General features: G+C 42.1%; 1 protein-coding gene across 6 annotated transcripts in view; it reads left to right on the forward strand.

The window, feature by feature from the left end:
• sulf1 (sulfatase 1) overlaps window positions 1-27,476 on the forward strand; it is an 86,834-nt gene that overhangs the window by 54,152 nt on the left and 5,206 nt on the right. For 4 of the 6 annotated variants that reach the window (XM_015046332.1, XM_015046331.1, XM_015046335.1 and 1 more), the window contains 17 exons: window positions 6,314-6,604; window positions 7,212-7,451; window positions 8,095-8,246; window positions 10,933-11,102; window positions 15,417-15,567; window positions 15,636-15,811; window positions 15,912-16,040; window positions 16,573-16,629; window positions 19,353-19,479; window positions 20,971-21,190; window positions 22,320-22,566; window positions 22,645-22,741; window positions 22,874-22,965; window positions 23,106-23,177; window positions 23,815-23,987; window positions 24,086-24,228; window positions 25,890-26,013. In XM_015046332.1, the coding sequence (XP_014901818.1) occupies window positions 6,430-6,604; window positions 7,212-7,451; window positions 8,095-8,246; window positions 10,933-11,102; window positions 15,417-15,567; window positions 15,636-15,811; window positions 15,912-16,040; window positions 16,573-16,629; window positions 19,353-19,479; window positions 20,971-21,190; window positions 22,320-22,566; window positions 22,645-22,741; window positions 22,874-22,965; window positions 23,106-23,177; window positions 23,815-23,987; window positions 24,086-24,228; window positions 25,890-26,013 (2,545 nt within the window). In that variant the 5' untranslated portion in view covers window positions 6,314-6,429. Of the gene's footprint in view, window positions 1-6,313; window positions 6,605-7,211; window positions 7,452-8,094; window positions 8,247-10,932; window positions 11,103-15,416; window positions 15,568-15,635; window positions 15,812-15,911; window positions 16,041-16,572; window positions 16,630-19,352; window positions 19,480-20,970; window positions 21,191-22,319; window positions 22,567-22,644; window positions 22,742-22,873; window positions 22,966-23,105; window positions 23,178-23,814; window positions 23,988-24,085; window positions 24,229-25,889; window positions 26,014-27,213; window positions 27,248-27,476 lie in introns of all 6 variants that reach the window. The other 2 variants (XM_015046336.1, XM_015046337.1) reach the window with 1 other exon arrangement.

Genomic DNA, 27,476 nt, shown 5'->3' on the forward strand with positions numbered 1-27,476 from the left:
ACAGATAGAACTAAACAAAGCTTGTGCCTGGTTCAGTTTAAACACACACCACCTACAAATCCAGAGCACACACCCACACACAAATAAATACAACTCCTTTTCATTTCTGCAATGTTTTTTAATCATTTCCTTCTTATAGTACCTAAAACCTCTTTATGATTTCAAAACAAGCCTCCCGTTGCTGCACAAGGCATCAGCACTTTGAAGTATTTTAAACTAGGATTCATTTAATTATAAAGATGCAGTCACGATGTTGATGGGGAAGCCTGGCAGCTTTTGGCACTACAAAGGGTTTCTTACTGGGACTGAAAGAAACAAGAGGGCTTAGACTAATGGCTGTGAATGCCCTCGCTACAGGTTCATATTTCACTGAATTGAGGCCATTCTACTTCATTAAAGTGGCCTCCATCGTACCACAAACCCACCGCACACCAGTCAGTGGGAAGCTCCAAGATTTAAATTCTGTAGCTTTACATTGTTAGGACGTTGCCTGTCAAAGTAAAGAGTTGTGTAGCCATAAAGTTGCTGGAACAGGGGAGGAGAGGGGGTATCTTGTACTTCGTTTGCCGACTGGAATTTTGTCATAAATCTTGAATAGGTTTTGGTCAAACAAATCAGTAGAGTTAAGAGTTTGAAAACAGCAAGGTTTGGGTTTTTTTTTTTCTCCCCCGTACCTTCATGCAGCCAAATGAGTGCAGAGAGACAGAGCCTCCGTTCAGTCAGTCGTTCGTGTGGCTAACAGACAGGTCTTGGAGGGTACAATGTGCTACCCTTGGCTTGCTGGGCACAGCGGGTCCTGACACAGGCCCTCCTCAGTGTAAAATGCCCCCATGAGCCCTCATGGCGGCAGACCAGCTGAATTCCATCATATTAGAGAAATATTTGGACAAACCTCTATATTAATTTAATGCCTAATTTTTCTTCTTGGAGAAGGAGCTCTCAAGCTGGACTTAAATCTTGGATGTTTGATGCAAACATGAAAATGTTGCTCAGTTTTATTTAACCTGCAGCGTTTCTGAGGTCCATTTGTGTCTCTTTTGCCACTGCATATTGCTCTTTTCTGCTTTCCTCCACTCTGGTACGATGCGCTGAATGACCTGTATTGTTGCTAGTTCCACAGCTTATCGCTGAACAGTAGAATGTAAACTATGCCATTAGACTTGCATTCTCCTCCTTTTGACCAGTGAGTGGATGAGGTAAGCAGAGTTGACAAGAATAAGTGGAAATCTGAGATGCTTTAACTTACTTACTTTACTACTAAATAAAGTCTTCTTACTTTACTTAATATAAAAGTCTCTCCCAAAAAATATGCACTTATAAAACATTAGAAGATTTCCAAAACCCCTTATTTTTGTAGAGCTTTGGTCTGATGTTTATTTTTGGAAATTTCTCTAAAGATTAAAAGTGTTTTTTTCATCCTTCCTGCTTTAAATGGTTTAGAATTATTTATATTAGAAACAGTGGTGACTCCATAATGCAAGTGAGCAGTAATAATTTTTGTAGCTGTAATTATTTTAGCCTTCTTGTTGTCAGCCAAAGTTTTGCTCTCTCACAGCCTGGATAAACTGCAAACATGTCTTGACATTTTAAATGCCTTCTTCAAATAGCTGTAAATATTTATTGAATGCAACTTAAATTTTAACACTCCACTGATGCTAAAAATATCGAACTTTGAGCTTTCATGGCACAAATTTAACTTCAACACCAAAGAGTGAGGTGTTCACTTATCAGAATAAATAAAGTTTTTGAGTTTCTGATCACCTAGTTACATGCTTAAAAATTTACCAAGTCAGTAATTTCCCATTTGATTCATAGTTCCATGTCTTATTATCAACACACAGGCTGTAGAATTGAACCTGTGCTAATATTTCTTCTTTTTTTGGCAATGATTGGAATGGATAAAAAGACTTAAGCATGGGCATAAAATGCTTTAAAGTAGCCCATCAAAGGCCTTCCAACCAGTAATTTCGATAAAAGACTGTTTTGCTGTATAAGACAATCTGTTTTGAGTTTGACCTGCATCTTATTTTGAGAACCTGAACTTCTAAACCTTCAAAACTCTTCATCTGAGCCCAGTCCTGCTCTGTGGACAGATATATGATGCAACGATGGATGGACATTTTTCATGTCAGTTGTTTTGTGCTTTTATGTTTCTTCTGCTGTTTTTCAGTGACAGCTGATAAACGTACATCCTGTCACTGCTGTCTGGATAGAACCGAAGCCAGACATCACCTGTTTGTCATTTCTGGAAGGAAAATGCAGTCCAATCCCACACGGACCTTTTACAGGACGCTATACCTCTATATTGAACCCCTTCCATTCATTTTCCCCTTTTAACCCCTGTGTGTGGCTAGCCTCTGGTTGCTGAGGTTAGGTTAAACAAGCCACCATCAAAGCCGTATCACCGCTGGGGTCGGAAGAGGGTCAGGGCGCAGTGGAGTGTGTGGTTTGAGGCCCTGACTGGAGGGCACAACCAGACAAGTACGGCTGCCCAACATGGTTAAATAAGCCACAGTTTTATTATGTTCATCTATATGTGAGAGAAAGTGAAGCTGTCTGCCTGTTTGCAGCAAATTACTGAACAGAACTTCAGACTTCCCTAACAAAATTATGTGAGCGCTATTTTCTTCAAGGAAAGTAGGAAAACTCCTGCTATCATGAGGCTGATGTGTGCTAAAGCTCTGAGCGATGACGGTCATTAATCTGAAAATTGCACATCTTTTAAGCATATGGCAGCTGTGTGCCTGACAACAAGTGGCCTTGTTGTTTCATTCCTTTGAACCCCCTAACTACTGGGGTCGTTCTGTTCGTCCTTATGTTCTAGTCACGCAGAGTACTGTACGGTCCAAATTTAAAGGGTCATTACAGCTAATCCTCCAAAACAAAGGGGAAGCAGAAACAATGTGCTCCCTAGTCCTCTGGTGCTGTCCAGAAATTAAGATTCCTCACCTGTTCAGTCCTAGATGATGTGAACTCATGACTGAGTCAAAGTGAAAATTGGGATTTTATTTTTGTTTTAGTGGTTTAGCAACAGAATGAAGCAAAAATGCAAGCTGCCTGGAGTTTGCATGTTCTCCCTGTGCACGCTTGGGTTCTCTCTGGGTTCATCCCACAGTCCAAAGATATGAATGTCAGATTGATTGGTTTCTCTAAATTCTCTTTAATTGAAAGTGTGTGCTTGCATGGTTGTTTGTCCTGTCTGTCTCTGCGTTACCCTGCGATGGACTGGCGACCTGTCCAGGGTGTACCCCGCCTCTCGCTCATTGACCGCTGGAGATGGGCACCAGCACCTCGCCTCAGTTGTGTGACACACCAACACTGAAGTTGTTGATACATTTTTGTGACTTGTGCACTGCAGAATCAGGTGCATTTGCTGCTGTTATACCGTTGTAATATTTGCAATAAATTATTTAGTTGAACTGTTTGTCATTAGCCTGTTTGCCACGGCATTGTTCTTGACATGTGGTTTGTACTTCAAAATGGAATGTAAAAATAATCCTAGACTGGTTGCATATCACATTAACATAAGAGATAGGTTCTAAGTTGAAGCCTTCACATTAGGATAGATGGCTGTGAGGCAGTCATTTAGCCTCCACATTTCCTGTATCCATACCTTGATTCGTGTGTGTGAACTTGATTGACATTTGAATCTCGGTCCTTTCAAACACTGCAGATATTGACCTCATCCACTCTACAATATTTGAATCAGACCTTTTTTGAGTGGAAAAAATGCACCATTGATGGAAATCACTGGTATCTAAAACTGAATTGGTGTTGGGTGTGAAGATTATGTTGGCAGGCCAACTGGCTTACAGCTGATTTCCAATCTTCCACGGCTTGGGCAAAATGGAGCCTTGAGTTTTCTCCAGAGATTAGTTGTGTCTTTTGTTTCTGGGAAGCTTTCCTGCATAATGTGGGAGGACTTGGACCCAAACGGCAAGGGATATTGTTTTTGTGGGAGAAAAGCCGGTGTCTGGGTATCATTTTAGTGTCTGCATATGTTTGTGGAGCAGTTTGTGTAAGGTCCTGTCCGCTCCACCACCCTGCACTTTGGGGGGGGGAGTGTTTGGCCAAATGGCGCCAATGTTTGTACAGAGCTGTCACGATAACTGGCTCGCTCAGACACAGCTCATCTGAAACAGAAATCAGAACGGTATAGCACCGTTTGAACTCTGCTTATCACGTGTAAGATCTGACTGGAGAAGTGAAAGATAAATGCCACCATTTCAAGGTTACTGACAATGGCTTTTCTCACTTATTTATGTTATTTTTTTTGATGACATGATAGGTCATGATTTTGGGAGGAACATCTGTTGATGCATCACTTAGCAAAGAGTGTTTTTAACCCGTCAGATCAGCCATTAATGTGCTTTACTGTCTTAGGTTATCCTTAATTTCTATTATTGCTTCCTAGGAGCCAGACTGTTGAAATCTTTCCTGTAAATTCCAGGATTGCCAATATTTCTTCAAAAAAAAGAAGAAAAAAAAATGTATATAAAAACATTTGCTTTTCACCCTTTTTCAACCCAATGCCTGTTCATTTTCACTGAGACTTCTGTGTGTGGCAGCTTTTGAGTACTCCAGCTGCAGTTCACACTTTGTGATCTCACTTATAAAACCCCTGAATGGGCATTCCTTCACAATCCCATCAAGGCTGCAGCATCCCTGTTGCTTCTGGAACTTTTCTGCCCCACCATTTCCTTCCACTCAGCTTTTTGTTACCAACAGTGAACTGTTTAGCAGTCATCCTTTGTAGCTTATTAGATTATCTTGTGATGCTATAATTTTCTGAGAAATTGCATTTTGGGTTTCTGCTACCTGTATCCCGTCTGAGCTATTATTGCCTCCTGAAGAAATGCACCGCTCCCGACCGAAAAGAACCAATCAGAGCCAGGAGGAGAAGGGTCTTAACGCTGTCCCTCAACTTCATTTAAACATGCTAAACATGTTAATGGTGGAGAAACAACTTACTGTTAGAGGAAAACCGTTTATTTGCTGTCATCGGTGGCTATGCTAAAAAATTTGTCTCACACCATACTTTCGGCATGGTGATGGCTTCAACAAAAACGTAAAGAAAAATATTTTTTTATAAGTCACATGCTGCAATTTTAAGTAATTGAAATGTTGCCTACATTTTTATCTGGAGTGTCTCTTGATATCCCATTAATGATATTTATAATTTGGATGGAGTGATTATGGAAATAAAGGTAAGGGCGGAGCCTCCCGGGGCAGACCCAGGTGTCACAGACCTTCCATTTGTTTTCAGTCTGTTAACTCAAAATGGGAAGCAGCATGGCGCCACTCAGCAGGACTTCTATCCATAAGGCATTTTTCATCAAGCATTAATGGAGTACTCATTATCACAGGGCAATGGTTCATTTCACAGCCACAAGCTACACAGCTCTCAGATGTATTACTGTCACTGAAATCTACCTGCTAATTGGTGTAATCTCACTCTGTGTACATTTACAATAATAAGCATTAAAGTCATTTACATTTTTATACATTCTTATAAAAAGTGTTTGACTGAAATGGAAGCTTACCATCCTGATAATCTTAGCTACACATAATTGTTTATGGTCAAGCATGAGTTTTTTTTGAGAACCAAGCACCAGCTTGTTTTGATGACTGAGTGGTCATCTGTGATTAGCAACAAAGCCACTGGAGTTAATGCGGTGGAACCATTTACTCCGCCTCCTGCACCAGAACTCCCTCCCCCATCCAGAAGCCTGTCATGCATGACTCACCAGGATAGGTGGTGGCGGTGGTGGTGGTGGTGGTTGCGGCGGTGGTTGGAGAGTTGGGAGTTGTGGAGGGGCGGTGAGTCCGACTGTTGAGTGGCAGGTGGAAAGTGGGCCCTGATTGGCTCTAATCGAAGAGCAGTTGTGGGTGTTTGAGTTTGGGCAGCCAATTGCATAGTTTCGGCACGTTTAGCTGAACAACAGCTCCGCAGTTGGGATAAAGAGTTTCCATGTGTTAGGTTGCCTAAAGAGGGAGAGAACGTTCAAGTGTTTTTCTTTTTTTTTAGAAAAAGAAATTGTACTCAGTCTTTGGTGGGACTTGTTTGCCTGGAATTTCAACCCCAAAATGTAACTCAGATCAATTTGTTGATGTGCTTACTTGAAATGTTTAAGTATTTTTTATTTATTTTTTTAGACCTATTATTATTTAGAGCTATTATCAAGGCATTGGTCACTGTTTCTTTATGGCTTATCTAAAAGTATTTTAAAAATGTCCACCTTTTTCTAATGACTTTAAAATGAATCATGTTATGTCATTCATCCTTGTTTTAACATGTTTTTTCTTCTCTCAGTCAACTAGGCCCCTAACATCTACCAAGGTGTGAGCCCTTGCCCGTCCTCTCCTCCCTCCCATCTCTCCAGTGATCCTCCCATCAAGTTCTCCAGCTGTCTGGTTCTGTTGGACGCCATGCTAATCCACTGGCTCTCCTGGCTAGTCCTGCTATCTGTGGACTGGACTCCAGGCAGCCAAGCCTTTACAACCACCAGGGCTCAGGGGCTCAGGGGTCGCATCCAGCGGGACCGCCGAAATATCCGGCCCAACATCATCCTCATCATGACCGATGACCAGGATGTTGAGTTGGGTAAGAAATGCTGGCAAGCTTACGCCCCTCCACATTTATTTGCTAATATACAAAATTTATCACTGTATTTGATCTTAATTGCTTTCTTTGTTTTTCTGGCTATCTGCCTTCAGATTTATATGGTCTCCTTTTTTACATTAAATATTAAACGCAGACCATAAACCAGTAGGGAATGACCATCTGGTTTTTCAGCTGCCGCATTTCAATTAGGTTTAGTCTGAGAAAACCGAGCCAGAAAGGATTACCTACACAGTACCTATAATATATAAAAAAAAGTATTAATCTCTTTGAATGATTGAGCCTTTTTATTGCTCTGACAAATCAAAAAAGTTTAGCTTTTTTTTTTTTTACCAATTTACAAGAGTCCTGTTTAATCTCAAAGTAAAATCTGATTTCAACAAAAATAAGGACAACTGATTAAAAATATAAATATCATTTTTTTTATGTTCCCGACTAGAAGGGGCATGAACAGCCCTTTTCATGTCCAGCCACAAAGAATACTTTTTTTTTTTTTTTTTTTATAGGTACTGTATTATCCTCTAAAAGTAAATTGAACTTCGAGTATAAATAAATGAGAAATAAAAGTAACCTTGCTTTGTCCTCTCAGGATCTCTGCAGGTGATGAACAAAACCAGAAAGATAATGGAAGACGGCGGCACAAGTTTTATCAACGCCTTTGTCACCACGCCGATGTGCTGCCCGTCACGGTCGTCCATGTTGACGGGAAAGTACGTCCACAACCACAACACGTACACCAACAATGAGAACTGTTCCTCCCCGTCTTGGCAAGCGCAGCATGAGCCACGCTCCTTTGCGGTCTACCTCAACAACACAGGCTACAGGACAGGTCAGTGCACTTACCGTTCTAATCTCCCAGACTTTTGGTTGGCTCTAGGTAGCTTTAACTGTTTTTGGAGGTGGGTTTGCTTTGAATGTCATAGGCCTGAATTAGTGGTGTTTTAACTGCTAATTAAAACACTACTCTTCCTCCCTCTTCCTCCTCACACGCCGACATATCTCCAATTACAGTGTGTCTGGCAATTCGAAGACAACAGATGGGAAGCTGCAGCAGCCAATACAGTCTCTTTTACCGTTAATGTCATTGTTGACATTGAGGAAATACTATAAAAAATATTAGTTGCAAACTCTCACAGTTCTGCACCTGTGCAGTTGACAGTAGTCTGATTTTTTTTATTTTTTTATACTGGCATAGTAAATTTCTGCTGCATGTGCCTTGGCCGCGGATGACATAAAATAACAGTACAAGCTAGGTTTGGTCTTTGAATCCAATTATTCGAAAAGACCTTGAAAGGGATTTGATACTTTGGATCAGGATCAGGACCAGGCAAAAAGACGAACCTCATGTCAGGCATCCGCAGACGGAGACTTAGAAAGCCCATAAAGAACTACAAAGGAGCTGGAAACATGAACTCATCGTTAAACACTGTATTTAAAGCAACTCTCTTCTCTGTGCTCCACCGTCTCTGCAGCCTTTTTCGGCAAATACCTCAACGAGTACAATGGCAGCTACATTCCGCCTGGGTGGCGTGAATGGGTCGGATTGATCAAAAATTCCCGCTTCTATAATTACACTGTCTGTCGGAACGGATTCAAGGAGAAACACGGCGCTGACTATGCCAAGGTATGTGTTCTCATTATCTCACACCAATTTCTTTTCACTTTATGGCTTAAAATAAAGGCTTTGCTTGGCAAATGTTAGGTTGCACTCTCTTATAAACGCAGAGAAGCCCTCCAACTAATATTGTCATTTTTCAGACTGAAGGGAATTCTGTATTGTGAATTATAGGGACTGAGCTGGGGTGTCTCCTTTTTTTTGTGGTACGGCTTTAGATGCACCTACCCTTAACAGCTAGACGGTGTAAAATAGGTGCAGCTTTATGGGAAGACAAAGTTGCTTGCAATAAATGCCTCTTTGGTTAGTGGTTGTTTCATCTGTTTTTGTCTGCCTCCTTTTCTGTTTTTCCTGTGTCAAGCTGTGCAGTTTTGCAAAATGACTTTGCAGGAAAATACCACTGTAAAATGGGAAGGGAAATTTCAACTCGACAGTGTCGGGTTCACAAGATGAACTGTGGTTACACTGCAAACAGTCTCCTGCAATAATCCCCCCTGCCCTCCCTCAAATGTTTTAGGAGCTTTTCAGTTTGTTTTCACAGAGCCATGCCAGTATCTCCTCGGGTTGTACAGTTATGGATAAACAAAAAAAAAAAAAAAGATGAGCAAGTAAGTGTTTGAGCTGCCGTTCCTCTGCCAACTTTGGACTGAGGTGTAAAGCAGAGACCGATGTGTTTACACGACATTTACATGGTGATCAAATCGTGGTTTAGAACCAAACAGACTCTTCATATTTGTAATTTACTGCTCACACCCACCGCCTGGCAACGCTGCTCTTTCCGGAGCGCCGAAGGAGTCCGCACGGGATGGCTTGGCTGCAGTGCGACTTGCTGCGTGTTCACCCTGAGCGGTTTAAATCAGTTAGACCCCATCTGAGTTTCTGTCTGTAGGGAAGGGAGTTCATTCAAGTTGACGCCGCTCTGGTGGGAATGTTTTCTTTGTCCGTGTTGCCCGTGGACTTGTTTTACTCAGATTCCATGATACTAGAACAACAGCCATGAAAAAAAAACACGCACAAAAAACCAAAAAACCGGGAAGTCTTCCAATCCAGATGTGGCACACTGATGTCATGAAAGTGCACAAGTCTCGCTCCGTACCCTTCCTGCGCAAATCTTTTAAATTTGATGCAGTAACGCCGTCCTGTATCGACAGTCTTTTCTTACAAAGGAGTTATGCTAACAAATTCTTACTATTTCACTGCCAGCTCCAAATGTGAAGAGGGATAATCGCCACTCGTGTGATTATTTTATTGCTCTTGGCCAGGCATTCCCCATGACACTTTCACTTCCTGTTGACCTGCCAGAGCCCTTTAGCACCAGGGGCTCAGATTTTAGTTGCTGGCAGCACTGCAGGGCACAGCAGCGCACAGCAGTGCTTTTGCCATGGGCACGTAATCCTCATCCTCTACGGGCATGTGTACCTGCCAGGCTTTTAAAACTGGACTGACTATAAAATAAAACCGTAATAATAAAGAGAAGACGAATCAGCCAAACCCACTTCTGACATTTCTGGGAAATTTCTCTTAGCGTTTGTTCTTAGCCGTGCAGTCCGTTCCATGTGTTTGGTGTTGGGCAACAACAACAGCAGCAGCAGCAGCATGACAAGACTACAGACAGGACTGTTAGTTGGCTATTGGAAACTCTGCTAATCCTATTTTTATTTTAGCTGAGGGTGTTGCTGACAGCGAAGGTAAAAATAAGACCGGACTCCACCCTGACTGGAATAAAGGTTTCAGTAAAATGGCACGGCTTTGACATGCTTGCTGTGACTATTTCACATTGTGAAGAGGGCGTGAGCTCTTCACAGTTAGCTTCACTCTTTTAGCTGGGCTCTATCTTTACAATTACCAATTTCTGGGAAAAAAAAAATCTCAATTTTGGGAAGGAAATCATTTTGTCTCCTTCAGCACATCTCATTGGAAACGGCAGGTTTTCCCATGCCGTCTGGAAAATAACAGAAAATCTATCTGTCCATCCATCCGTCCTTGCCTGTAATTTTTGCAGAGACGATATAAAAAGTTTGACTGCTGTAGTAATATTTCCCATAATTCATTGTATTTGCAAAAGCATTCGATTTTGACATGAAAAAAATATACCGAAAGCCCAATTAAGGGTTATTTATTTTAGATTTCCGTCTCGGGTTTTGTGCTCCAATATTAATCAAAGGTAATCATTTAGGAGCGGGAAGACGTACACTGGGCAGGCCAGAAACGACCCAAGTGGCAGAAGCAGAATGAAAAGTCCAGAGTGGAGTAGAGGGTGGGAGCCGTCATAACAGCATACCATTTGAAAGCACCAAGCTTCGCTCACCATCAAGTGGTGTCACATTTGATAGTGCAGAGATTCACTGATGAGGCAGCAGCCAATATACAGTGTACACACGCTCGCACAGACTCCAGCTCACACACCCACTCATTTACACACACACAGGCAAGCTGCCAGCTGTTGACTCGACAGATTGCTGCTGTACTGCACTCAATGGCCCCACTTCATATCCCTACTGGCTCCTCTTAATTTATTTGAAAATGACTGGACCAGGAAAAGCAACATGTCATAGTGATTGGACTGCAAATGAGATTTATAAAAGCTCGTGCTGTTTAGGATTTTTGCTTCAATCCCCGCATTTGTTTTCTAAATGATGCCTTTCTAGCCCGCTTGCGCCCAGTAGCTTGACTCACTTCGCTCCTCTTTTTGAAGGATTATTTCACAGATCTGATCACCAACGACAGCATCAGCTTCTTCCGAATGTCCAAGAAGATATACCCTCACCGTCCTGTGATGATGGTCATCAGCCACGCCGCCCCTCATGGACCAGAAGACTCGGCCCCGCAGTATGCCGAGCACTTCCCCAATGCTTCACAGCACATGTAAGTACGACTGGCTCTCAAATCAACTGTTCCCAAATCGAATGGCTTTGAGGAACGCCGCTTATCATTTCACTATGCAGTGATTTGCCCACCTTTAGTACTTATTGTTGCATTTTCTTGTTCAGTACTCAAGTTCACAATGAACCACACTTCTTTTCATCAGATAGCCGTGTTCGCTTTATTGCCAATTTCCAGGTTCAACTTCTTCTTCAGAACAGTGCTGCCTACACGAAAGAACTCGCTCTCATTGCCCCCAGTGGACAACTGCAGTACAACATGCACATACATAATATTAAGCAGAAAGTGAAAGCCAGTCAGAAAACATGAACACATAACACAAAATAACTCAAAGACAAGATAAGATGAGAACATATTCTAACGCCCGTCATACTACTCTAGTTCTGATCCCTTTTGAAGCCAAAGCCCTCCACAAGACGACGACGCAGGGTATAAAGAAACTGCTGCTTTTGTCAAAGTATAAAATCTCCAAGGCAACCTCGGATGTTATTAGTACACCCTTTGATAAATTCAAGCTCTTTAAGCCCTTGCCCACACAAACAGACAATCTGCAAAACAATCTAATGCCTTGGCACCTTTTGTCTGCTGGCAAGAAAAAAAAAAAAAAAAACTTTCCGAAGTGGAGGTTTCTTTTTTTAAGAATACTGTTGGCAACAAAGAACTTTGCAAATGGAGATTTTGAGAAATGACACCATGGCCTGTGTTCACACTATTGGTAACTCTGCATGAAATCACAATATTGGTTAGTCATTTTTACCATTCTTGCTTTGCTATGTCTGTCACACTTTCTCCTGAACATGGCGCTATTAAACTTTCAACATAAGCAAAAAAAGTTAATGACATAAAAGAAAATAATTAACAGTATCTGGGAAACACAGGAATTGTAACTGTTTCAAAGGGATTTTTAAAAGGCATCTGCCTTCAGGCTCCACTGTTCTGTCCTTTTCGCAATTCAATATTTCTTCAGTTTGATCCCCCGACACTTAAAACTAATATCACAGCTGAAGCCAAAAGACAGTGGTATGAACATTGCTGTTTTTTTTTTTTTGATCTTATGCATTTAGATGTTTCTTTCCAAGAAAAAAAAACAGACAAAAAAAAAAGCTATCATTATGTGGGTGGTAAGAATTTTATAGCGGTGTTTCCTCAGACATTAGACAGGATTCCATGGGGTTTGACCCAACATGCTTCGCTAATTGGATCTCAGCGTTTTCTCTTTAACACTTGGTGGGCTTTTTCTGTTTTTTTTTTTTATAAAATGAGGTGTGTCAAACATGATGACACTATAAAGGTTCTCAATCTACCGGGGATGACAGGTTTCTTTGAAGCTCCAACAAGTGAAGATGGGGAAGGCATGAGCTCGAAATGATTTATCATTTGAGAACACCGGGGGGGGGGGGCACGGGCATACCAGCGGAGCGGATCATATCACAATTTATCATAACGCCGTGCTTGTACCGAGCGAGCAGCTCGTCCCATTCTGTCCCAGTGGCCCTGTGGCCTACTTTGTCATGGTGGGCCCTCTGAATTTCCAACAGAATACTACCACTTCCTTTCCTTTGTGCTCTGTGTGACTTGCTCTCACTTTTTGTCTTCCCACATTACTCACATTTGCTTGTCTCGCCACCGATATATATCTCTTTCCGTCGCTCTATTTACCTCTCCCTCCATATTTCCATCCTCTGTTATCTCGTTGTCTCCTCCCCCCTCCCTCCCAGCTTCCTGTTCACTTTTATCCCTAAAGAACTTCCTGACCTTGTCCATATCAATCAGTTGTCTCTCCCCGTGGCTCCTGGGATGCGAGGAATGCATTGTGTGCTTTGGAACACCCTTTGTGACAATATTAATTTATTTTTAGCTGGTGCCTCCATGCGACGGGGGTGGAGCTCGGCGAGGGGGCCACGGGTGACTGAAAGGGTTATCCCAGTGATTGTGTGTAGGTGTTGTGTATGTGGTGTGGTTACTATGGAGACCACAGGTGGTTTGCATGGGTGGGTGTGTGTTTGTTCATTTATTTGCTTTCGTCAGATGAGGCAAATCATTTTTTCCACTCTTGGAAATTCTCTTGAACAAAAAGACAAATTTTTGACACCGTTCCAGTTTGGTTCATCTGCAAGGCAGCATGCCCTCTATCAGTGCAGAGGTATTTAATGTTTGCAGCTCATGCATGATGCAGCCAGCGTGTTTTCTCTTCTCGCAGGGTTGGGAACAGACTGCGTGGCAGTGAAGGAGGAGCTGCCTCGTAAATCAAACGAGCGTCTGTACTTCTGACAGGTGCAATAGCAGTGGAGGGTTCCGTGTTAATGTTATTAACATTCCTCACTTAAGGTGTTTTCACCTAGCTCTTTAGATGTAGCCAAGTTGAGACCCATTTAAGTGCTAGACATGTAATGCGGTTGCTGAATTGCATGTCTTGTGATAGCAGGGAGGGAGGGACAGTAATTCTAATCGCATATGAACAAATTGCCTCACTGAGAAGCCACCGACCTTCATGTGTGTTTGATTTAAAACACAACTAAAGCTGTAGGGCCTTACAAAAACATTTGTACCTCTTTATTCTGTTGCATTATGACTTCAGTGTATTTTATTGGGATTTTTGCGTGATTGACAAATTATATCATTTGCGTGATTGACAAATAATATATTGGTTTCAAAATGTTCTCTTTGCATAACCAACTCTTAAAAACAGATGCTTTTTCCATTCCTTCTTTTTGGAAAAATGGATCAAACGCACTCAGATTTGGAATGAAATTAGGTGTAACCGTTGATTTCCAAATCTTACCGTAGACTCTCACTTGGTTTTTGAATCTTGACTTTGAATAGACTATGCGAAGACATGTCGATGCTTAAATATGAAATATTCCATTGTAGTTCTGTCAGGGATTTCCTGCCGGAAGGGTGACTTGGACCACATTCACAAGCCTTCTGAGGTCTCCATTCATCTTCCTACCAGATCCCGCCCAGCTGTCCTAGCACTGTTGAAGAACGCCATCGCATAAATTTGCCACCGCCATGTTTCTCTTTGGTCATGGTGTGTTCACAGTAATGTGACTTCTGAAGGTCATTTGTTTGGGCATGATTTGATATAGAGATACAATGGCAAAGTGATGTTACACTACCCCGATTAATATTTTAAAAGAAATTTGGATGCCATTTTCCTTCCATTACAAAGTTATGCAGAAGTTTGTGCCACCTAAACGCCTAATATAAACCTCTGCAGGTTTTTGATTGTAATGTATCAAAACGTGAAAAATCTAAAAGGGTGTGAATACTTTTGCAAGCCGCTGTACGCATGTCCTTTGGTGGCAGGTGTGACCTCTCCTACAGACCGACTTCATCCCACTGACCTCTGCATTCCTGTTCCCTGGTGCTCAGGGCCCCATACCTTGGTGGCCGATTGCCCAGAGACAAGCCTCTTTGTGGGGCTTATTATACTGCCTGCTAAGTGGGTGAAGAGTTCACCCTTCTTACAAAGCAGGCCTAAGGAGAAGGGGACAGAAGGCAGCTCAGTCAGTGAAAGCATAGGGGTTCTCATAGCAGAGCTTTATTAAGTATCAGAGTTTTGATATTCAGAACTGTTTCGGAGAGGAAATTACACTTTGACGGGAGGAGTTAATTCAACATTGCTGATTGTTTTCTAGAGCTTTTTATGCAGCTGTCTGCGTGTCCTGTTCTAGAAACCTTGCAGGCGCAGTGCTGCACTGTATCCTCCATCCCTCTTCTTAATTTTCTACTCAATCCCACAAACAGATTTGCAGCTTTTCTGCAATAAATATGAGTTATTCTCCCTCTTTTCACTCTGTTTATCCCATCCCGTTACTCTCTGCCCCTTCAAATGACCGTGACTTATTGAGTTCTCGCTCCAGAACTTGTTGCAAACTTGACTTTGGGGCCTATTATTTTCATAAGCATGTGCCAGCCCTCAAATGACCCATCTGTGCCAAAAGCGCAGTCAAGCAAGGAGACTCTCGTCTCTGTGCGAGAGGAGAGATGTTCGGAGAGGGGTGTGGAAAAACGGCGAAGGCGCTGGCTTGCAGAAGTGCGAAGACATTTCTGTCAACAAACGGCGTGGCAACCGATGCGTGTCAAACACAGTGGACGACTGTGGCACCTGTTGCTGAACAGGAGTTTGTAAAAAGTAGCAGACAGGTGTTTTTTGGCATTGCTAAATGTTCTCTTGCAACTCGCAAGTTGCTCAGGCAGGTATTCATATTTCAATGCGAGGTGATAGTTGGGGGAATTTTACGTAGATTTTTTTTTTTTTTAAGCGCGTTCTTCTTCTGTGTGTCCTTGAAGTACCCCGAGCTATAACTACGCCCCAAACATGGACAAGCATTGGATCATGCAGTACACGGGCCCCATGAAGCCAATCCACATGGAGTTCACCAACTTCCTGCATCGGAAAAGGCTGCAGACCCTTCTGTCTGTGGACGAGTCCGTGCAGAAGGTGAGTGTGATCCTTAAAATGTTTTTGAAAAGCGAACAGTGCTTTCTCTTACCGTGCTGTACTTGCAGGTTTATGACATGCTGGAGGAAACTGGCGAGCTAGACAACACTTATATCATCTATACAGCAGACCACGGCTACCACATTGGTCAGTTTGGGTTAGTCAAAGGAAAGTCGATGCCGTATGATTTTGACATCCGGGTGCCGTTCTTCCTGAGGGGACCAAATGTGGATCCAGGGGCAGTGTGAGTACCGATCGGTCCGCGTTATTTCTATTTTGCTCTACTTTTGGTTTGGAAATTGTTGCTTTAATGTTGGGGCCTCTGTGTACGTGTGCTTCTTCAGAAACCCCCATTTGGTGCTGAACATCGACCTTGCTCCCACAATTCTCCACATCGCCGGACTCGACACCCCCCCAGATATGGATGGAAAGTCCATCCTTAAGTTGCTGGAACAGGAGCGGACTGGCAACAGGTCTGTACATCTAAAGTCGTGCCTGAATAGCCGTTTTGAACAATAACTGTACAGTTTGCGTGATCCATGCAGCCATGCTCTTCATCGGTCATTACCAACAAGATGTACATTTCCACAACACGAGTGATTACATTAACTCCAGCTAAGAACACAGCCAGTAATTTGGAGGATTTTTTTTTTCCTCTTTTTGGCTGTGGGATTTTGGCTGCAAGTCGCTGTGGTCTCACTTTATTAAGGTTTCTTCAGAATTTGTTTGCAAGCTCAATCATGTGTTTCTCCACAAAAACCACTGTACTAACAGCGCACAGTGAGAGTGCAAAATATCTGTCTGCTACAAAGCATCTATTGTTGACATGAATCCACTAAAATGCTTCCAGAGACTCAGAAAAACTGAAGAGCAAAAGACCGTTAACCCCCAAAAGACTGTTGTGATCAGCTTCCATAATCTTGGCGAGCTTCGTCTGAAGGCTGCCGCAGATAAAAATGTTTCCAAAAGGCAGTCCATAAACTTTGTCCGGTTTTGTTTTCACAGATTCAAACCCAACCGGAAACCCAAAGTCTGGAGAGATACATTCCTGGTGGAGCGAGGGTAAGCTGGGGTCCACACCACAGGCACATCATATGTCACATAAAACTAACAGTGTGTTTAAATAAAAGGGCTCAATGGATGTTCCCTGTTCATGCGATACGTCTGCCTCGTTCTGCTACTTATCTCTCAGCCATTTCCTGACCACAATCTGTTTGGATTTTTCAGTCTCCTCAAAGCAGTTACCTTCCCGAGTCGAAGGGTGAAGCGATTTCTGGTCAATCATTGCAGTTCATGCAGAGGGTGCTGACACTTATGAGTAAAGGACATTAAATTGTTTCCACGAACAATACCATGCTCTGCAAAAGTTAGCATAACCCTTGAACTATTTCTGCCTTTCCTCATGTTACGACTACAGAATATGATTTCATTTTTTTTTTTTTTTTGGACCAACACAAAGTAGTACTTAACTGTGTGGTAAGAGGAAAATGATCCGTTCTTTGACTATCCTCCTGTCCATCGTTGAATCGATACTTTGTGGATTCACCTTTTACTCCAGTTACAGCTGAACGTTTTCCTGGGATGTCTCTACCAGGTTTGTACATCTGGAAGTGGACATTTTTGGCCAGGCACTTCCCCATTGTTGTTCTGATTGTCTTGTTGAAACTTAAACCTTTACCCCAGTCAAAAGTCTTTTGCTGCCTCTGACAAGTTTTCCGTTTAAAACAAAAGAGTTCATACAGAATCATGCTGCCACCGCTATATTTTTCACCGTGTGGGTACTATATTCTGGGTGATTTCAGGAGGTAGTTTTCTATCACACATGCTGTTTTGCCTGTGAGTCAGGAAGTTTAAATTTGAACTGATCAGAGAAGATCACCTTCCTTTACCTGTGCATGGCACGCCCTGCGTTGCTTGCAACAAATTTGAAACATGACTTTGTAGCTCTGTCACAAAGCTCGGTTAGTTCTTTATTTCTCATCTCTTCTGAAATGATTGAATATGATATCTTTTGTTTCATCTAATGGGACAAAGATAATCTCATGGAGCTAGTCTTTGCTCTCATTCGGGCGGTTAAAAGAGTTGGCGGAATAATCAAGTTGAAGCCAGATTATACGAAGAGCTTTTGAAATCTGATTTCTAATATTCTGCACACCTTCTGGGGCATTTTCCTTCTTGAGCTTGTCCGTAAAAGTTATATTTTGCTTCAAATTGCTGCTTTTGGGCTCTACTCTTCCACTAAAATGATGGTCTTGCCTGCATTTGCAAAAAATCTCCTCGAGCGTATTGGTAAATCTTCAGTTGCGTCGACACAGATTGAGACGGCGTACAACGCAGCAGTGACCTTTAGCTTTTTTTTTTTTTTTTTTTAAGCTGTTCCATTAATCCCCACTGTTTGCAAAGTCTGTCTGGTGGAACACTTGTAGCTAAAGGCTGAGATTAACCTCACACGATAGCAGTGCGCTCACAGTGGCTGATGTGTTCTGTGAGGCTGTGCTCATGTGACACGCTCTGTGATTCGACACCCTCGGATGACCTTACAGTACTACCGCAGACAGCTGGAGCTGACGGTGTTTTGTTTTGTTTTTTTGAAGAAAAATCTCATCATCTGCATAATGCAGTCGTCAGGGAGTGACATCAACAACTGTTTGCTCTCTAATCATCCCAGACTGAAAGTCAGGAGACGAAAGCCAAGCTTATGTGGGAAAGTTGGCAATTCTTTCCCTCGGGTGTTGGGAGAAATGGATGAGAAACCGGTCGTAGTGCTTTTGGAAACGGGTTGTTGTCGCCGCTGTCATTCTGTCCTGGTGCTAAGAACTCTTTGGCAGAAAGTGGGGGTAAGAAACAAAATCTGGGATTGAGGCTAAACTTTATGCTAAACTGATGTAGATGTGTAATCCCCAAGTCTAGACGGTCAGGCACAAAGAGACAAAACATATCACCAATTCTCCAGCCAACTCTATGAAATCACTGAGAGGAGAGAGACGAGACTCTTTAGATGAAAAGCGTTTTTGCAGGATGTTGAACCCCACAATTTAATCAGTTGCCTCGTAGATGATGCTTTTATTAATATTTGAAAAGTCTGGAAAAGACTCACTTTGTCTTTGATTTGCCACATTGTGACTTTAACTTATTTTTGACTCAAATATTTCATCTAAACTTTTTCTACTTGGACAAATGAATGTCATTGGCATTTAAATCAGTCATTTCATAAATAGTCATTCAAAAGTCCGTCCCCCCCCCCCTTTTTTTTTAATGGCTGTACACTTTTTATGTAATATAGTGTTTTACACTTGTTCCCTATGGCTTTAAAACTAGGTGGGCTTTCAATGCCAAACACAGCACTGAAACCGGTAATTAGCTTTTATAGACTAAAGGTGTCAAAAGAACAAGATGTCTGTATTCAGTGGAGTGTAATTCCGAGTTGATTTAACGAGTCACAGTTGTAGGTTTTCAAAAAAAAAACAGCAGATCTGAGTTGGTACAAATATCAGCAAAAAAGGGGATGTCCTTTTCCACGCTGTCCAGTCGACACGACCTCATTATTGCTTCACAATCTGTGGAACATAGATGAAATAAATTCCCCAAAACAACAAATTTTTTTTTTTGTTTAGTTTTTTTTTTTTTTTTTACCAACATGTCCAGATTTGTTTGGAAACTGATGGAAGATGTAATTTGAACCTGAACATAATATGAAATTTTTAAATGAAAACATGCACACAGACCATACATAGTTTGCAAGGTCTGTGCTCTTTACCGTTTTTTTTTTTTTTTTTCCCCTGCAGTAAGATCCTGAGGAAGAAGGATGACTCTATGAGCACTCAGCAGACCAACAGCCTTCCAAAGTACAAGAAGGTCAGAGAAACATGCCAGCTGGCAGAACTCCAGACACCTTGCGAGCAGCCAGGACAGGTAAAGCAAAGACAGTAATGTATCAAGAAGTTGCTGCAAGCAGATTCTAACTAAGCTCCCCTGTTGTCCAGCTAAGATGTTTTTTTTTTTTTTGACTTTTAGATGGTCTTCATCTTGCCTAGTGGTGGGTGGGTGGGGATTGGGGGGGGGGTGATATCTGTGGGCCACTCTTGAAGCAGCCATTTACAAGTGCATCACTTGCTTTATAATTGGTCTCTTTTTGCTCCGTTTTGTGGTCCATTAATTTGTGGGTACTTGCTTTTCATCTTGCGGCCATTAATTTTCTGGCAGACCAAACAGCCAGATGGTACAGTAAGTGGCCCTGGAGCAGACAGGCCAGAGAAATACAAATTGTTACAAATTTCAGGTAGTGTTAAAAGGACGGGCAGACATTCTGAGGGTCCGACTAATTCAATCCAGAGCCACTTTATGACCACATAAATGTGTGTGTGTAGCAATCACTTAATAAAGGCAGCGACGGAGCGGCTTCGGCTGAACTCTGGTGTGTGTGGGTGCAGCATTTCAGCTGTACGCAATAAAGCCTTTTTAATCTTCCCGTGCATTGTCGGGGTCGGGGGGGTTCATGGCAGGTTTGAGTCACTTCACTTCGCGCTTCAGGTTGCATTATCATTCTTTCTATTCCAAACAAAATAAAACCGGGAAGCATCCTGTGGAGTAAGTCTTAAATTGCAAACCCAGGTGGCTGTAAAATAACATCCACTGGAAGCCCAACAGTCCGAACTGCAAGTCTGCCGGCAAATCAGGCTCTCTCTAAGTGCTTCCATCCTTCTTTGTTTCTCATCATCTTCGGCCGTCCTGCTGATGCACCGGTGCAGCTACACATGCATGCCTTGCGTTGCGTCTTCACAGTGGCTGCACTCAGAGGGGCGGATGAAGAGAGACGGATTGTTTTCATCCTCTGGCGACATTGCGTGCCTCTCCCTTGCATCTTTTCTGATTCTGACATGACCGCTCCGCTGCTGCCCCGTAAGCTCCTCCAGAAGAAACCCGATCTGTCGTACAAGTCTTTGTTTTGTACCCTTGTTCCCACACTCAGCGCCGGTCTCCTGTGCTGCTCTCTGCAGACGTCTGGGTCCGGTTTTATCCGGGGCCTAATCAGTCTCCAAAGCTTTATTTCCTACTGGAATGCCTTTTAAGAAAGGTGCCGATGATGTAGCCAAAAACGTGTGGGAGTTTATTTACACAATTGCGTTAGTGACGCACGGACACGGCTGGTGCGAGAGTGATTGGGGTTTCCTCTTTGTTTTACAGACACCAAATGAGCCTAATTCATCTCATGCGGTGGTTTTTTTTTTGGTTTATTTTTGCTGCAGGACTAGGATGCCAATCTCATCCACAAACTGAGACTTGAAATGCCAGAGGAAACGAACCTCTAAAATCATTCCAGATTGTTTAAAAATCCGAAATTGCCAAACAAAAATAGCTGTACAAATTGTTCTCAGTGCCCCTTTCCGCTTTGGGTGTTGGCAGAAATGGCACTGTGTGGAGGAGATCACAGGGAAGTGGAGGATCCAGAAGTGTAAAGGTGGTTCTAAGGAAGGGTCCAGGAAGAGGGTTCGCAGCCTAAGACCCCCCAGCAGTTTCGCACGCTTTCTCAACAGAGAGAAAGCGTGCGACTGTGAGGACCCTTTGTACAAACCGACCAGAGCCGATCGCCGTTCCCAACGACGGTTCTCCTCAGGAGGACAGCGTGAGTACCACATACCTGTTATCTAATGTAAATAAATCAAAAAGACATTATGTTAACAATAAAGAACCAGGTGCATCCACATACTTTATTGACTTGCTTTGGTTTAGAGATATATTTTTGTTTTGTTACACTGTAAATTCCAGGACTGGATTTTTTTTTTTTTTTCACTGATTATTTATGCTCTTAAATGAGTCATTGCTTGGAAGAAGCAATCATCCAATAACAGTTCTGGTTTGCACTTTTGCAAGAGCTTTGAATTTGAGAAATATGCTGCCCTCTTGTGTTGATTGACCAAAATAAGGCTACGACTAATAATAATACATTTTCAGACCAAATAAATCTGTCGTTATTTTCCCAACTGGTCACTGATTATTTTAATCCATCTCTGCCCCCTGCCACACTTGGTTCTTGGTGTCGGCATGTGCTTTATGGCACTATGTGTGCAGGCCTCTGCATTATTGTTTCCATCCTCATAGTAAAACACTGACTTATCGAACAGAATTTGAGAAATGCGTGTCGTCTCTTCATTGACCAGCTCCAACTAAAAATCTCAAGAGTCGGGCCTAATTTGGATTATTGTTCCTCCAACTATAGACACGGATCACAAGTTTTTAGAAACATTTTTCTAATATCCATGGAAAAGGAGAATTTCTGTTCTTCATTTAGTATGTTGTGTACTTTAAATTAAAGTACAGAAGCTGATGGAAAAACTGAGGCTCACATACACACAATATATAATGTTTTCACATGCAGAATAAAAGATTTCACAGATCACAAACTGTGTTTTAAAGAGTATATGTTCAGTGTATTCAGTTAAGGTTTCACTTGTTCAGGTGTTTTTATGTTTCTAGCTAGGTTACTCTATATTTGCTTAAAGGTGTCAAAATGATATTTTCTCCATGCGAAGAGAGTAAAGCAAATAATCTTCCAACATCTTCCTGCAACGTGTGGCACTTTTAAAATGGCACTGAGATGGTTCCAAACGATTAATACCAGAAAATCTGGGCTTTCTATAAGGAACAAACAGAAACGACTCTGCTTTTGCAAATGTTACTTTGAACTCGGTTCTCCAAAAAAAACAAAAAAAAAACAACAACTGCGCGACTCTTAATTCCTTGGCGGCTTTCAGGTTATCGCCCTCGTTTTGTACACACCCGGCCTGCTCGATCGCTGTCTGTGGAATTTGAGGGCCAGATCTACGACATCGACCTGCAAGCAGATGACCAGTCCGGCATCCGCCGCCGCGGCATCTCAAAGCGACACTACGCCTCAGAGGACCCGGAATACGATTTGGGGTCTGATGACGGGTCGGAGGAAATGCTGGCAGATGATACCAACGCGGTGGGATACCTGAACTCTGTGAAAGTTACCCACAAGTAAGCCTTTTACCGAGGTGTTTCACATCGACTGCTTTTTGCAGGGTGGTTTATGCATTTTCTTGGAACATTTTGTAGGTGCTACATCCTGATGAATGACACCATTCACTGTGAGAGAGAAATCTACCAATCTTCCAAGGCCTGGAAAGATCATAAGAGCTACGTTGATCAGGAGGTAAGCTGTCTGATTGCATGTTTTTTTTTTTTTTTTTTTTTTAAATTAATTCCTGAAATTGGAAGTCATTGACTTAAATAACAGGAAATATAACACTTAAAACTGCTGGCAACATATTTTCTTACATTTCAGATTGAAGCCCTGCAAGACAAAATTAAGAACCTTCGAGAAGTCAGAGGCCATCTGAAAAGGACACGACCAGACGATTGTGACTGTGGAAAGAGGTTTGTCCTTTATGTTTCAGCTTTAAACTAATTCTCCATCTACCTTTATTACTGTAGAAAGTCTAAGTTATTGGTGGTTTCATGAAGTTGTCATGTTTCTTACCATTTGATTGCTCTTTTTCCTCTGCTTGTAAATCCAGCTATTTTAACAAAGGCCTCAGAAACAAGGGAGAGAGACTGAAGGGCAGGAATGATCAGCTCCATCCATTCAAGTGAGTTTCTGTTATTGTTTTTGTGATTATTAAAGAAACGGAAACAAACTTGCTTAACCAGGCCGTAGATCACTTCATCCAGTGTGCGTTCGTGTTTGTTGCCCTTTGAGGGACTCTCCAGTTTCTGAGCCATCATGCCATCCATTAAGTTGTTTAAATGTTTGGTTCTTGAATTGAGTTTAAATGACAAAGCACATGTTTTGCTGCGGATTGCTTGGTGTGTGCCTGGAAGTGATTGAGTTGCATGGAAGAGTCAAATGATTCAACAGAGGAGGAATCAGAACGTCCATCAAACGCAGTGATCAACTTCCACCGTGAAGCTCTGGGATTGTGATTATGCCAATATAAAGCAGCTGTTTCCAGCAGTGTCTGTTTGTTTTGTGTGAGGGAGGGAGGGAGGGAGGACGAGAAGGCTGTGGATAGGATGTCATCCTGGGCAGAACTGGTCAAACTGAGAGCCTTAACCATAAGCGTAAACAGGCCGTCCTACTCCAGCTCGGTGTGGAAGTCCCCTCTCCGTCTCCCATCGCTGTGGTTACTGGCACCACAAAGGGTCGGCACTAAAAGTCACGATTGTGTCACGGTTAAAAAAAAAAAAAATAATAAAAAAAAATTGTGTCTCGTTGCTGTTCGACAGGGAGACCACACACGACATCGAAGGGAAGACCCAGCTGTATAATGAGATCCGGCGCAGGAAGAAGGAGAGGAAGGAGAAGAAGCGGCAGAGGAAGGGAGACGACTGCAGTCTGCCAGGCCTCACTTGCTTTACACACAACAACGACCACTGGCAGACCGCTCCCTTCTGGACATGTATGTGTACAAAACCACACGTGTGACTTTTTAACTCGTTCCACAGCTGGCCTTTTGCGTGCTCTGGTATTTATACGACGGTGTCGATTACCTTGCAGTGGGTGCCTTCTGTGCTTGCACCAGCTCCAACAACAACACCTACTGGTGCCTGAGAACCATCAACGAGACCCACAACACGCTCTTCTGTGAGTTTTCCACCGGCTTCCTGGAATACTTTGATCTCAACAGTGACCCATACCAGGTGCGTGAAGATCTGTCTGCAGTCATCGTTCTGTGTTGCCGTTGTGACTCCGAAAGAATTTAAAAATAGTATTGCACAATCGCCGTCTTGTTTTAACCTTTGTATTCTTGGCTAGATCTACCACAAAGTTAGTTTAACTTTTGAAACGGTTTCAGAGTCAATCATGTTGAGGAGCAGTTTTTTTTTTTTCTTTTGTTTTACTTTATTTTATTTTATTTATTTTTTTGTTCTGTACGTCTGAGCATGTCTTTTTGTGCCAGGTAACCAATTGAAGATATTCCTTGCTTTTTGAAGCAGTTAAACACAGAGACTAAGCAGGTTGATGACAAAGTTTATTTACTTCTCATTAGGACTGATAATTAGAAATAATCAAGAGCTCAAGTATTATCACACTAATATTTTTGACGATCAAAACCCGAAGCAAAAAAACACTGAATCGCCAAAATCGCGTGGCAAGAACAATTTCAATGTGGAAGTGGCTATTCAGCATATTAGCTCGATCGTCTGATTAAAAGTCTAACCACATCAAGGTTTTGGTGGTAGGAGGTGAACAATAATGAACTCCAAGTTATCCACCTGTGAGCCATCAGCTGAACCACAAGACGTAAAACTGATGAGATGTGCACGACACCCGTAATAAGTTATTGTCTTTCCTGACACGGTTATATTGAGGGATGTCCTGTTAAAGCTAGGTTGCAGTTATCATTTCTTGCCCAGGCCTTTGGGTGGCTACCTACGTTTGATCCAAACACGCAAAAAAAAACAAAACAAAAAAAAAAAGTTCTTATGTAAAATCATTAAGTGTGTTTGAGCACGTCAGAGGTATAAGATAGAAAAAAGAAACTTGTCAGGAACCTCACGCAGCAGCTGACAAAAATGACGAGCGCACAGAGCAGAAGGAGGAAGAAAAAAAAATTGCAACCAGATCACGACACGTTTAGATTTGATCAGACTTCTCTTCTTGCTTCTGTTTTTTTTGTTTTTTTGTTTGTTTGTTTGTTTCTTACTTATTCCATCAGAACTTTGCTCAGAACAGCTGCCTGCTCCTAACATCCTAACATCAGGTGATGTTAGGAATCTGGAGGGAAAAAAATGAGCCTGATTTCATAACACAGCCAGTCAGAATGTAACACAATTTTTAAAGCACTTCTTTAAGTTTGGGGAGATAATGGAGTAAAAAGAAAAAAAAAATCGGCAAATAAAATAACCCTGGTTGGAAGCAGCTGCTTTTTCTTAAATTGTTTCACATTAATATCTCAAGAAGAAAAGAGAAGTTATAAGCAATGATGAATTGGCTTATTTCAAAAGCCTACCAACCTTTAAGATGATAAAGGTTGGTAGGTTGAAGAGCCCTGTGTAAACAGTTTTTGATCTCAACACCTCAAGATCCGAGGAACAATAAGAAGATTATTTCAGTTTGATCTGAAATCACGGTGAAGACTTTTTCAAAAGTCTTGGCCTAAAGACTCGATATCACTCTGAAGCTCTATTCACCATGTCGTTACCATTTTTGACATTTCGAAGCAATTAAGTTTTGAGAATTTATGACTGGTCATTTTCTACTAAGTTCCAGGAAAAAAAAAAAAAGAAAAAAAAAAAGCACACATGGAGACAAGCAGACAAAATGTAAATATCTTTGCACGTTCAAACTGTATTCACAGCTGACGAACGCAGTTTACGCTGTGGATCGGGACGTCCTGAACTCTCTCCACGCGCAGCTCATGGAGATGAGGAGCTGTCAAGGGTACAAGCAGTGTAATCCTCGGCCTAAAGGCTCGGATACGGGTAAGAATGCTGCCGTCTGTTTGGTTCGTGTCTTATTGTCATTGGGCGCATACGGACTTTTGAATAAGGGGTTTATACTGGTAGCTGTTACCTCACCAGTAGTGACGGATATGATTTGCATCTAGATTTAGTTTGGCAGTCGTTATGCAATGCTGCATTTGTTGATGGTTGTTTTTAGAGGGTTCCCTCTTGTGTCGCGGATCTGTTTTTAGTTTGGACGGTGTGTGTCTGCACATCCACGCATGCTGCATGTGTTTGAAAATAATCTACTCCATATCGAGTGGTAAAATTGCAAGTGAAGGTTTTTTTTTTTTAAGAGATTTGTGTTTTAATATTTAAGTCACTGTAACACATACACTCTTGGCTTCTCTTTCAGCTCTGGATCTTTCTGGTTTTTCTCTTTTGTTTTTGTTTTTTTTTTTCCTCGAGGATATGAAGTTGTAGCCTGTCAATAGTCTAAAGCTGCGTTACAGTCGTCCATTCTGGCCGTCTTCTTCCTTTCCTGACTCTCGAGTGTGTGAGAAAACTGTCAATGTCGTAACTGGCAGCGTAGTGGTGGAGGCGGTTACTGCATAATGTCACAATGACGTAAACCTGCAGCGTTTGCGTGTGGCACGAGCTGCCTGCGATGTTTATGGCCCGACGGTAAAACCACCTCATCTGTAATTAGCAGCTGCAAAATGCAGTCACGGAGCAGCCAAGCTGTGCTCCAAAAAAACTCATTTCGCTCCTAGCATGACGGACTCGTGTCGCAAAACGGCTTTGGGGGCTCTTACTTCAACTGGCTCCCGTTCCTAGAATCAAACGCCTCTTCTGTTAACCAGTAAAATGACTGGTAAAGTAACTATTCTTTACCATTTTTTTCCCCCGTGAAATACACGATTAAAACTTAATGGCGAGAGTAAATGAATGCAGAAATCTCACACCTGCATATTTTATCTAAAAGAAGAAGAAAACCATTTCATTCTCCGCTTGTCAAATCCAGTTTGCCCTAAATCAATTTCTACCTTCCTTCCATGTTTTCCTCCTTTCATACCCAATTCTCTTTCTCTCCTTAGTTCTCCAGTGTTTGCGTTTCTCTATAGCGCTTAGCAGCAGCGGTGCATGAAGAAAAGCCTCAGTGTGACTGATTTGTTTCCCTCCTACGTCCCTTTTGAATCAAGGCATTAACAATTGATCACTGTTATCTTTTCCAATCAGGAGGTAAAGATGGAGGAAGCTATGAGCCACACAGGTACCCAACAAGTTTTGTTCCTCTTCAGCAGCTTTTTTTTTTTTTTTTTTTTTTTTTTTCTTTAACACCTGCATGGGTCGAATTTGCCTCATTCCCACTAATACATCCATCCATGGGGTGCTGATGTTTCATCCGTGGCTGCATGCTGGGAACATGCTAACAAATCTCAACAGAACGTTGTTTTGTTGTTTTTTTTCCCCCCTTCCTCTGCGCACAGACTTTCTTCACT

The sequence above is a fragment of the Poecilia latipinna genome, unplaced genomic scaffold (genome assembly GCF_001443285.1).
Source record: "Poecilia latipinna isolate Pla-1442-1.1 unplaced genomic scaffold, P_latipinna-1.0 Scaffold775, whole genome shotgun sequence".
NCBI classification, from domain to species: Eukaryota; Metazoa; Chordata; class Actinopteri; order Cyprinodontiformes; family Poeciliidae; genus Poecilia; species Poecilia latipinna.